Source organism: Colobus angolensis, unplaced genomic scaffold (genome assembly GCF_000951035.1).
Source record: "Colobus angolensis palliatus isolate OR3802 unplaced genomic scaffold, Cang.pa_1.0 Scaffold124, whole genome shotgun sequence".
Taxonomy (NCBI): domain Eukaryota; kingdom Metazoa; phylum Chordata; class Mammalia; order Primates; family Cercopithecidae; genus Colobus; species Colobus angolensis.
In genome coordinates, this window is record NW_012113586.1 from 3,826,828 (window position 1) to 3,838,082 (window position 11,255).

The 11,255-nt window shown below is 47.5% G+C and overlaps 1 protein-coding gene across 1 annotated transcript in view; it reads left to right on the forward strand.

Moving 5' to 3' along the window:
- Positions 1–11,255, forward strand: part of IGSF3 (immunoglobulin superfamily, member 3) — a 93,628-nt gene continuing 82,373 nt past the window's right edge. Inside the window, exons 1-2 of the mRNA XM_011933084.1 lie at positions 1–128; positions 533–1,198. Of these exons, the coding sequence (XP_011788474.1) occupies positions 1,156–1,198 (43 nt within the window). The 5' untranslated portion in view covers positions 1–128; positions 533–1,155. The remainder of the gene's footprint in view (positions 129–532; positions 1,199–11,255) is intronic.

The following is an 11,255-nucleotide window of genomic DNA, read 5'->3' on the forward strand; positions in this document are numbered from 1 at the left end:
CCGAGACCCCTCCCCTGGCTGGGCGGGCACGCGGCGAGCGCGCTCCGGCAGCGGAAAGCGGAGCCCCGGACTCCCTTCTTCCCTGGTCTCTTTTCTTTACAATCAGCGAGAAATAAACACCCTGGAAGGTAAAACAATAGCGGGGCCACCTGGGACGCGTCACGCGCAGAGCTCCTACGGTTGGGGCGGGGGCCGGGAGTCGCGGCCCCACCGCGGAGCCCCTTCCCGATTTGCCCTGGCGGAGGGTGGGGCTACCTGCGGCGCCCGGACTCGGTAGGAGGTGACGGGAATTCCCAGGAGTGAAGCATTTGGTGAAAGTATTTCAGGAACAATCGGGCTTCCCACTGTTGCCCTGCTCTGGGCAGGGAAACTGAGGCGGAGGGAAAGACAGCGACTTGCCCAAGGTCAGAATGCAGAGGTTGACTGTCCTGGTCCAGGAACCGGACCCAGGTGTCCGGACCAGCTCAGAGCTCAGTCCCAGCGGGTTTTGCAGTTTTGCCTTTGATAAAAATCTCTGTTGTGTTTGTTTTAGAAATCTGCTGGCGCTGGGGGACCGCTTCAGGGCTGCCGAACGCCAACTTGCTTCGTGTGCCCTAGGCAGGCGTGGGGCAGGTGGCGCCTCCGTGACCTACCACCATGGATGGAAACAGACTTTTTGGTGAAGAAACCCAAACGGTTGATGCCAGGCAGGGTGATTTGGCCATCAAAGGTTTTGACGAAACCTGCCTTGTTCTCTTTGGGGAATCCGAATGAGGGAGATCACAGACACCTTCACTGGGAAGCCAAGGACATTTCTGTATAATCAGTGGATGAAAGGATTTTCTCAGACTCTTTTTTCCCTGAGCCTGGAGGATTAATCCACTACAGTCTACAATTTCAGTGGAAACTGCAAGGCACACGATGTGGCAGGAGCCGGGAGCGCCTTTGGAATTGTTGTGGACCCTTCCTGTGGCATAGGGGAGTTTTCACACTTGCCTCCACTCCTCCCCTTCCCCCCAACTCCCACCTTCTGATCTCTTTAATCTGTTCCCATTTTCCGAGTTAAGTTCTATTTCCAAAACTGTTCTCTGGAGCTATAAGTGGATTGCCAGAAATGAGAGATTAGGAGCTGGGAGAAGAGGAAGTGCCTTGTGTTGTCTCCTGGAGGCTGCCGACATGAAGCGCTTTTTCCTGGTGCTGAGCTCTCTGGCTGTGCTGGGTAAGTGACTCTGCTTATCAATGCAATCGATGTGAAAGTTTAACCTGCTCTTGGTTCTTGTAATTTCTTGTGGTTCTTTTTCATCAACACTAGACTTTGGGGGACACCAGGAGGTGGTCGGTGTGTGTCACAGGTTGGAGTAGAGTATGAAGAGGTCCGTTTCTGATCCAGGAGCAGCGGTGGAATATCATTTGTTATCTTTAAGAAGGAACATTTGGTGTTCTTAAAGTGTCTGTCTTGGGCGCTGGGGTGAGGTCCTGCATCTGCATATCTGTGGTTTAGGGACTTCATATGGCTGGTGGGCTGCTGTCTGGTAGCATGACAAACATGGATGCTCTGGTGTTGTCACTTCTTTGTTGGGCTGCGTTGATTCCTAACTGGGAGTGGGAACATAATTCCCCTCTGTCTCGAAAGTTGGTTTGGGTGATAATGATGGTGCCTTTTTTGAGGTGGAAATGGGAGTAAATGGGATGCGGGTTGAAGGGATGCTTTGCCTACCTGAGTGGTCTGTAGGCTAAAAAATCTGAGGGCACTAGTCCTGTGTCTCCTCACCAAGGAAGCTTAGATCATAGTTCTGGGAGAAAGAGAGCCTGAAGAAAAGGAAGCTGCCTGGTAGAGGAGGTTTTAGGATTGGCTTTTGTGCTCCCACAAATCAGAATGCTTGGAGTGGGAAGAAGAAACTATGGCCCTGAGAGGTGAACCTTTGTCACCTCTGTTAAGGATCCCCACCCCAGTGAAGAGGCCCCTCTGCTAAAAAATTGCCTGTTCTTTTTATGCCAATGAGCATTGTCTTCAGCGTGGTATCTTAGAACACATCTCAGGTCTAGGATAAACTTCATCGCCGGGATTTGGTGCCATTCTCTTTCCCCATCTCAGACCTCATACATAAGCACACCCCCTGCCCTCTCTGTAAGGCCCGGTTCTCTGCATTCAGAAGGGATTGTGATTGTTGCCTACAGGGTTCACATCTCCAAATCTAAGTGTGTTGCACGTAATTTACGGTGATCTGTTGGCAGTGGAGATTGCTTCCATACATTGTCTATACCCTTGAAGTAGTTAACAGGTGTGTGGGAAGAGAATGGACTTTAGAATTAGGGGACCTGAGTTCCTATCCCAGCTTCACCATGACTGACATCTGAATATCAATAAAACAGAAACAATAAACAAGGGAAGGTGTGACAATTCAAGGATGTAAGGTGTCCTGAATGCCTTGACTGCCTTAAATAATGTCTGAAACTCGTAATAGATGTGTTCAATCAGTGGTTCTCAAACTCTCGTGTGCATGTTGGAATCACTGGGGGAGCTTTTAAAAATTCTGATTTCGGGCAGCAACGCCAGATCAGTGAAACCAAACTTGCTTGGTGGGGTAGGACCCAGGTCTCAGCCTTTGAACTCTCTCAGGTATTTCCATGCATGGTTCATTTAGAGCACCAGTGGGTGACTTCATTAGTGCCAGTGGCCTACCACCCAACACATGCTGACACCCTGTTGGCAGTGAGTTTAGTTACTCTTGTGTTCAGCTGTGGGCTAGGATACAGGCAGTGTCTCCCTGTCACCTCTATGCTCAGGCAGAGTCAAGAGGTAGGGAGCCCTTCATTTGCCAGTCTCTTCATATTGGATCTGTATTTGTTGTACTGTATGTGTCATTCGCTTAGTGTCTGGGTTTAAATCAGCAATTAGTGATTCATGTGGATTCAACAGGACACAAACAAGGAAAGCCCTTGGGGAGGTTTGGATGTGGGGTGGGGTGTGTGGCTAAGGCGAGAAAGAGGGCTGAGTGGCAGGGTGGGGCCCAGGGCAGGAGAAGTAGCCATCAGTGGGAAAACAAGGCAATGTGACATTTGTGCCTTTTGTTTCTTCTGGCTGCTCAAGAAATGTAAGGCTGCATGCTGGTCCCCTGCTGTTCACTCTCTGGGCCACTCTGTGGAGTGGAGCTCGGGCCCTGGCACCTGGCAGATGCTGTCATTTTCCCTCCACCCTCACCTTCATGTGTAAACAGGTGCCATGGAGGAAAATAAGCATCAAGGTGGCTTTAAAGGGGCACAGTGGCAGACGCCTAGATGCAAGCTAAAGTGGGAAGGTTTGGAACTGTAGCCATGCGTATGGATCTCTGCCTGATTTGGAGCCCCGCTGGTGGAACCTCATCTTTCTCTTCACCTGATGGCTGTCAGTATGGTAGGAAGGAGGCCTGGCTACTACTTTCCTAATCTGGGAGAGGTAGAAGGCGTTTCTGAAGGGAACAAAACCCGTGTTGGGGTCTTATTTCCTGCTTGCAGTCTGATGTGGTCTGGTTCATGTGTCAGCATTCTTGCTGTGTAATGTAAATTAATGTGTAGTACGAATTTAAAACAGCAAAGAATTCTAAGGTTTTAAGCCCATGTAGGTCACATGCCTGGAATAAAATTTTGTTTATAAAAGTTGGATAAGGCTAAGTGCTCTGAAAGTGAGACTGATGCAGGTGCCAGCCTCTAGAAATGGCAATTTTAGTTAGAAAACCCCGGACAGTATGTGGGGGGTACACAGGGTAAATCTCGGAGACACTTTCATCTCCCTCAACATCATAGACCTGTGCTTTTCTGCACCTGTCCTTTGCCAGTGTCTGGGATTGGAATCAGATTCCTCTTTTTCTGTCTCTTGGGACACTGATTCCTGCTTATGTCTTTGTCCTACTGTTTGTCTTTGTACCTACCCCCTTGACCTCTGTGTGTTGTTTCCTTCTGTCCTAACCCTAGGTGCCTCACCCAGCAAGGGTTGTGGTGGCAGTGCATGGCCCTGCCACCACAACCCTTGGTTCCAATTACAGAGCCACTTAAGCCTGGTCCCGGTTGAGTCATGAGGGTAGTAACGTCTCTACTTGAGGATAGATGTAGCCAGAGGGGCAGAAGATTAGAGGGAGAATGCAGGCTGGTGCAGTGGTAGGAAGGGAAGGGTAACTGGAAATGTGCCTCTGTCTGGGAGCAGCCTGCATGAGTGACAATGACATGGGAAGATGACAGCAGTGTGGGAAAGAGCATAGGATTTGTGTCTGCAAGAACAGGAAGAAAAATTCTCAGGAAAGATGAATATAAGCTTTAGACACATACAGCACATTTTGATTTTGTGTAGCCGTGAAGAGTTATACCTCCCAGACCAGTGCTGATGTTGCAAACAAGATTAAATAGCTTTAAAAGTGTTAGCAATGAAAAATGTAGGAGATTGGGACATCTGAGAATGTGTAGATGGCAAATGATCATTTGTGTTCCGCTCCAGAGGGAGAGAAGTTGATTTGTAGAGTTTGGGAAGTCTCTTCTTTGAATACGGTAAGGCCGAGGAAGCCATGTCTTACTTTCTAGTTAGTTAGAAAAGGTTTCTTAAGGGAGAGGCCAGAGGGTGGTTCTGAAAGGGATTGAAAGAAACTTTGAAGTACTGATGGGTATGACCTCAGAGACTGGGCTGGAGTGATCAAAGGCAGAAGAGAAAGAGGAGGCAAAGAAAAGTGAGATGGTTTGGAGCAATCAGGAGAAGAATTCTGAAAGAAGGAGATGAGGATTGTGATTTATGGGTGAACAAACACCACTGTCCTAATAGTTGTCCCAGAGGTAGTACACTTCCCTTTCCTGGGGACCATTTGACAAGGGTGCAGGAGAAGGAAATTCTTGTCAGGAGGACTTCACTTACTAGGATGCCTTTCAACTGTGAGAATCACTGAGCTACCTCCAAGTACCCAGGGCTGTGTTAAGATGTTGCCATCTTCTACAGTTTTCATGGCAGCAAGACTGCTGGTACTTCCATAATGGCAGTAATACCAGCTCTCCTAACTCTAGCCCTTACTGTGACTCAAGCCCTATATCATCATTCAGTCTTCAGAACAACCCTGCAGGATAGATACCTTGCATTATCACATTTTTTTTTTTTTTTGATATGGAGTCTCGCTTTGTCGCCCAGGCTGGAGTACAGTGGCACGATCTCGGCTCACTGCAAGCTCCGTCTCCTGGGTTCATGCCATTCTCCTGCCTCAGCTTCCCAAGTAGCTGGGGCTGCAGGTGCCTGCCACCACACCTAGCTAATTTTTTGTGTTATTTTTAGTAGAGACGGGGTTTCACCGTGTTAGCCGGGATGGTCTTGATCTCCTTGACCTCGTGATCCGCCCGCCTCGGCCTCCCAAAGTGCTGGGATTACAGGCGTGAGTCACCACACCCGGCTGCATTATCACATTTTTGTAGATGGGGAGATTGAAGCTTAGGGAGGTTAAGTAACTTGCCTAAGCTGGGCATGGTGGCTCATGCCTGTAACCCCAGCACTTTGGGAGGCTGTTGGATCACTTGAGGTCAGGAGTTTGAGACCAGCCTGGCCAAAATGGTGAAACCCCGTCTTTACTAAAAATACAAAAATTGGCGGGGCATGGTGGCACATGCCTGTGATCCCAGCTACTTGGGAGGCTGAGGCAGGAGAATCTCTTGAACCCAGAATGTGGAGGTTGCGGTGAGCCGAGATCACGCCATTGCACACTCCAGCCTGGGCAACGAGAGCAAAACTCTGTCTCAAAAAAAAAAAAAAAAAAAAAGTGACTTGCCTAAGATAGATTGCTGACAGTAGTAGGGCTCCAAGCTCCTGCTGTCTTTCTCCATGTGCATGCTCTCTATTCCCAAGATGATTTCATGGTCCAGGATGACTTCTAGCCCCAGCCATCAGGAAGGAAGAAAAGGCTAGTGAAGGGTAGGACCTCTCAATGTAAAGATACTTCCTGGAAGTTATACATCACTTCCACTAACATTCTCATTGGCCAGAACCTAGTCATGTGACCATACTTAGCTGCAAAGAAGGCTGGAAAATATGCTTATCCTGAGGATCCATGTGTCCTGAGAAAAACTTGGGATTCTATGACTATAGGGAAAGGAGAGAACAGATTTTGGGGGACAGCTGCCCGTCTCTGCCATAGTCACAAAGCTAAAAAGTGGCAGAGTAGGGTTTTGAAGCCAGGACCATTTGGTTCCAAATCCTGTGTTCTTTCATCTAATAAGCTATTCCCTTTGAGTCTGAAGCCGAGCCTCTGGCCTCTAAGAAGGCTTGTTAAGAAGGCATGAGTTTGATGAATCAACATTTGTTTCGTAGAAAGCAATCTAAATCAGCATATAATTAAACACTACATGTGGTGGTTTTATCAGTGAGGATTAAAATGTTTATAGAGTGCTTATGTGCCACTGTGCTAAACACTTTACATAGCATGACCTTCTGTATGAAGTGCTTAAAGACCATCTCTGTCATGTTCATTACTGTAGCCCCAGAACTCAGCCTTGTGCCTTGCAAAGTAAGGAGGTGTTCAGTTATTTTCTTTTTTATTTTTTTGAGATGGAGTCTCACACTGTTGCCCAGCCTGGAGTGCAGTGGCACGATCTCGGCTCACTGTAACCTCCGCCTTCTGGGTTCATGCGATTCTCCTGCCTCAGCCTCCCTAGTAGCTGGGATTACAGGCACACACCATGACACCTGGCTAATTTTTTGTATTTTTAGTAGAGCTAGGGCTTCACTATGTTGGCCAGACTGGTCTTGAAGTCCTAACCTTGTGATCTGCCTGCCTTGGCCTCTCAAAATATTGGGATTACAGGCATGAGCCACCACGCCTGGCCTGGTTAATTTCTTGATGAGTGAATGGTTTCACAAGGTAGGTGTTGTTTCTGTGTTGGCTTCCTTGATCAAGATAAGGAAATTCAAGACACTTTTCCCTTGAACACAATTATGTTCAAAGGAAAAGAGCTGGAATTTGGCAGAATCTGAATTTGAATTCACGTTTGTCTGATTGTAGAGCTTAACCTTTTTTGTGTCATGGATCCTTTTGGCAGTCTGGTGAAGCCTATAGACCCCTTCTGAGCATAACATTTTAAAATGCATACATGGCCGGGTGTAGTGGCTCATGCCTGTAATCCCAGCACTTCGGGAGTCCAAGGTGGGCGGATCACCTGAGGTCAGGAGTTTGAGACCAACCTGGCTAATTAGCTGGGCGTGGCAGCGCGCGCAGGCGTGCGCGCAGGCCTATAATCCCAGCTACTCGGAATCCCAGCTACTCGGAAGGCTGAGGCAGGAGAATCCCTAGTATCTGGAGGTTGCCATGAGCTGAGATTGTGTCACTGCACTGCAGCCTGGGCCACAGAGCAAGACTCTGTCTCAAAAAAAAAAAAAAACAAAGCTTACATAGGCCAGGTGTAGTGGCTCACTCCTGTAATCCTAGCACTTTGTGAGGCAGAAGCAGGGAGATCACTTGAGCTGAAGAGTTCAAGACCAGCCTAGGCAACATAGTGAGACCCCCATCTCTATCTACAGTCTCCTACAGAGTTCAAAGTGAAGTTCAGTGTAGGTGGCTGTTGTTGGGGAAGACACTCAGGAAGAGGACATGGGCTGAGTGTTCAGAAATGGTCAGGATTTGGATGGGGAGGGCATTCTACTCCCAATGAAGTCCTGACAATGCAAAGGCCTCAGTGGGCCTTTTACAGACTGGAGAAATGACTGTCAGTGGTTTTAAGGACCAGTTTAGGTGGGGTGCTGCTGGACACAGAAAATTGGTTTAAATTATATTGAGTTTGGGATTTAGGCTTAAAGTAAGCCCCAGAGCCCAGGCCACTGCTGCTTAGCCCAGGCCTGGGAAATGGAGGAAGCTGTCCTGGTTGCTGACCTCTCGTGGTCCCTGGCTTCTGGTGTGCAGTGCATCCTTAGTTATGACTCCTTGATTAATATTTTTAGCTTCTGGCCAGGCATGGTGGCTCATGCTGATAATCCTAGCACTTTGGGAGGCTGAGGCAGGAGGATCACTTGATCTCAGGAGTTTAAGACCAGCCTGGGCAATATAACAAGACCTCATCTTACTAAAAGTCAAAAACATTAGCCGGGCATGGTGGTACACACCTGTAGTCTCAGCTGTTTTGGAGGTTGAGTTGGGAAGAATTGATTGAGCCCAGAAGGTTGAGGCTGCAGTGAACTGTGATTGCCCTACTGCACTCTAGCCTGGGTGGCCCCCATCTCACACACACAAAAAAGAGTGAGACCCCATCTCAAAAAAAAAAAAAAGGAGTTCCTCATTTGCCGTGAGTGGACACCTGCTTCTTTACTGCTCGAAGGGAACACAGCTATTCCTTGTAAAGGGTTGATTTTTACTTTAAGGAAATTTAGAACACCTGTGTGTGAATGCCCCCTGATTTTCAAAGAAATGAGTGGTTACATCAAAATCAAGCTTGTATTTGTGGAAAATCACATGTTGCCAAATTCTCTCATCAAGAACCCTTTATTAACTGACTAATTGTGGGCCACGGTGGCAGGCACTTAACAAAGACCATGACAGCAGACCTCCCTTAACTGGAACCCTCAGTTAAGTGGGATTTTGTTTTTATTTTTGAACTCCACCTTCAGAAGGGCAAAAATCACAAGATGTGGTAGCAAGGGTTTTTTCTAGAAATTAGCTTCCAAGCAGTCATCAGCTCAGTCTCTATGTCTTCCGCAACTGTAATTATAGTAGCAGAAGAGAACAGTGAGCCTGGGGCACTGCAAGATCCTAAATCAAAGATTAAGTCATATTAACTCTACCCTGGCTGGAAAGTGGTCAGATGTATTTTAAAAAGCTTTATAATAGGCTTTATAATAACGAGACTTGAAGCAAAGTTTCCACCTAACCCTGTAATTAAATTCACCAGAGGACCCCATTTCCCGTTTTCCAGACAACCAAGGCTTTGCCAAACACCACCTGTCCCTGCCGTCTATGAGAGGTCATCCAAGGCCGGCAGTGAAACAAACAGTCAATCAATTTGCAAATGGACAGGAAGACACTGACAGGATGTGTTCACTGAGGCTAGGTGTCTACTGGGGGAGAGAGGCCAGGCAAGTCTGTTCTTGTTTTCAATTTAGCAGGAGGAGTGAAGGGGAGGCCAGAGTAACTCCTGAGTGGTCAATCTGGAAAGGCCTTTTGGAAGGGCTGGAATTTTAGGCATTTTTCTTAAGTAATAGGAGAGTGACGTCCTGTTGGAATTATGGGGTAGAGGATATTCTGGGCATTTGTAAAGGGGTGGAGAAGCCTGAATGTCCTGGGATGGGAACCCTAAGGGTGTAGATTTGTAAAAATTGGTGCAGTCGGCCAGGCGCGGTGGCTAACGTCTGTAATCCCAGCACTTTGGGAGGCTGAGGCGCGTGGATCACGAGGTCAGGAGATAGAGACGATGGTGAAACCCCGTCTCTACTAAAAATACAAAATTAGCCGGGCATGGTGGCAGGCGCCTGTAGTCCCAGCTTCTCGGGAGGCTGAGGCAGGAGAATGGCGTGAATCCGGGAGGAGGAGCTTGCAGTGAGCGGAGACAGCGCCACTGCACTCCAGCCTGGGCGACAGAGCGAGACTCTGTCCCCAAAAAAAAAAAAAAAAAATTGGTGCAGTCAGTTGCCATGACTGGGTATTTGGGCTAGAGACAGGTGGGTGATGAGTCAGAAAGCTGTGAGTGGATATCCTGGAAGACCACTGAGAGGAGGAGCCAGGGATGGCACTGGACATTTCTGAAGGTGGGGGGGCCCACAGGTCGAAGTGAAGCGGGGCCTGTTTCTGTACTAAAGCAAGAGCTTCTGTGTATCCATCAAAACATAATCAGGCCAGGTGCAGTGGTTCACGCCTGTAATTCCAGCACTTTGGGAGGCCAAGGTGGGTGGATCGCCTGAGGTCAAGAGTTCAAAACCAGCCTGACCAACATGGTGAAACCCCATCTCTACTAAAAACACAAAAAATTAGCCAGGCATGGTAGTGGGTACCTGTAATCCTAGCTACTTGGGAGGCTGAGGCAGGAGAATCTCTTGAACCTGGGAGGTGGAGTTTGTAGTGAGCCGAAATTGCACCATTGCACTCCAGCCAGGGCAACAAAAGCAAAAAAATAAAAATAAAAAACTCCATCTCAAAAAAAAAAACCCATAATCAGAGCAAAAACATTCTAACAAAACTGAACTCAGAGAAATTAGTGATGCCTGCTTCCCGTCAACTTTCAGGTGTCCAGGCCTTCTCTTTATTAAAACAGAAAAAATCTGGTACCAGTTGTGTGTTCTTTCTTTGATGTAGTGCGGTTTACCCAGGCTTGCCTTACGTTGGTGCTATTTTTGTGTATTGTGTTCTGTTTTTGCATGTGACCCATTGTCTGCTGCTTCAGAACGCAGTCTGCTGCCTCTTCTTGATAGCCACTCTGAGAACATTGTCTTTGCTCTCAGCAGAGCACTGGGTACACCATGGCATGAGGCAGGCTTCCCACTTCACTTCTCAAGGCCCCATTTTATTAACTCTCCTTCCCCCAGGAGCTCCGTATTTTGAAATCTTTTGTTTCCCAGACAATTAGGGAGTAGTTAAACCTTTTTTCCCACATGATAACCAGTATGATCATTCACACTTGATATAGTCCAGTTCTAAAGCAAAACAAGTCTGGTGGTCTGGGTTGTGGATGACCAAAGCACATATGTGTTTGACCCATTAGGTCACTTAGCCCTGTGGTTAGGGAAAGTGGGGTTATTGTTAGGTGATTTTGAAATCTCTAAGGTGATCAGCTTCCCAACCCCATGTGCTGCTTTGGGCCTCAGGAACCTTGGATAACCTGGATGGTGTTTGTCCACTACTTGTTTGCATTGGTGACCTTGACTGACCTTGCCAAGTAGCACTTTTCAGCAGGGAGAGGAAAGGAGATGCAGAGTTGAGCAGCCATCATTTGCTGCGGGTCAGATCACACCTACCCTATCCCAGCCAGGTACGATCTATTATTCCTTTTTAAAAAGACTTTCAGAGAATGAAATTTTACAGTCTTTTTTGTGTAATGTCCCCAAAAGAAAATCTTGATTTTCACTTCAGATTTGATTTGAAGTAAGTCATGATTTAGAACAGCAGATAAAATGCCTTAGGGTAAAGTATTATGTAAATGTAAGGTGAAGAGATACTGGTTTCTACTTCAGGAGGTAGCTTATATTTGTTTGCTTTAATTTTTTTTTTTTTTTTTTTGGGATGGAGTCTCGCTCTGTTACCCAGGCTGGAGTGCAGTGGCCCAATCTTGGCTCACTGCAACCTCCGCCTCCCGGGTTT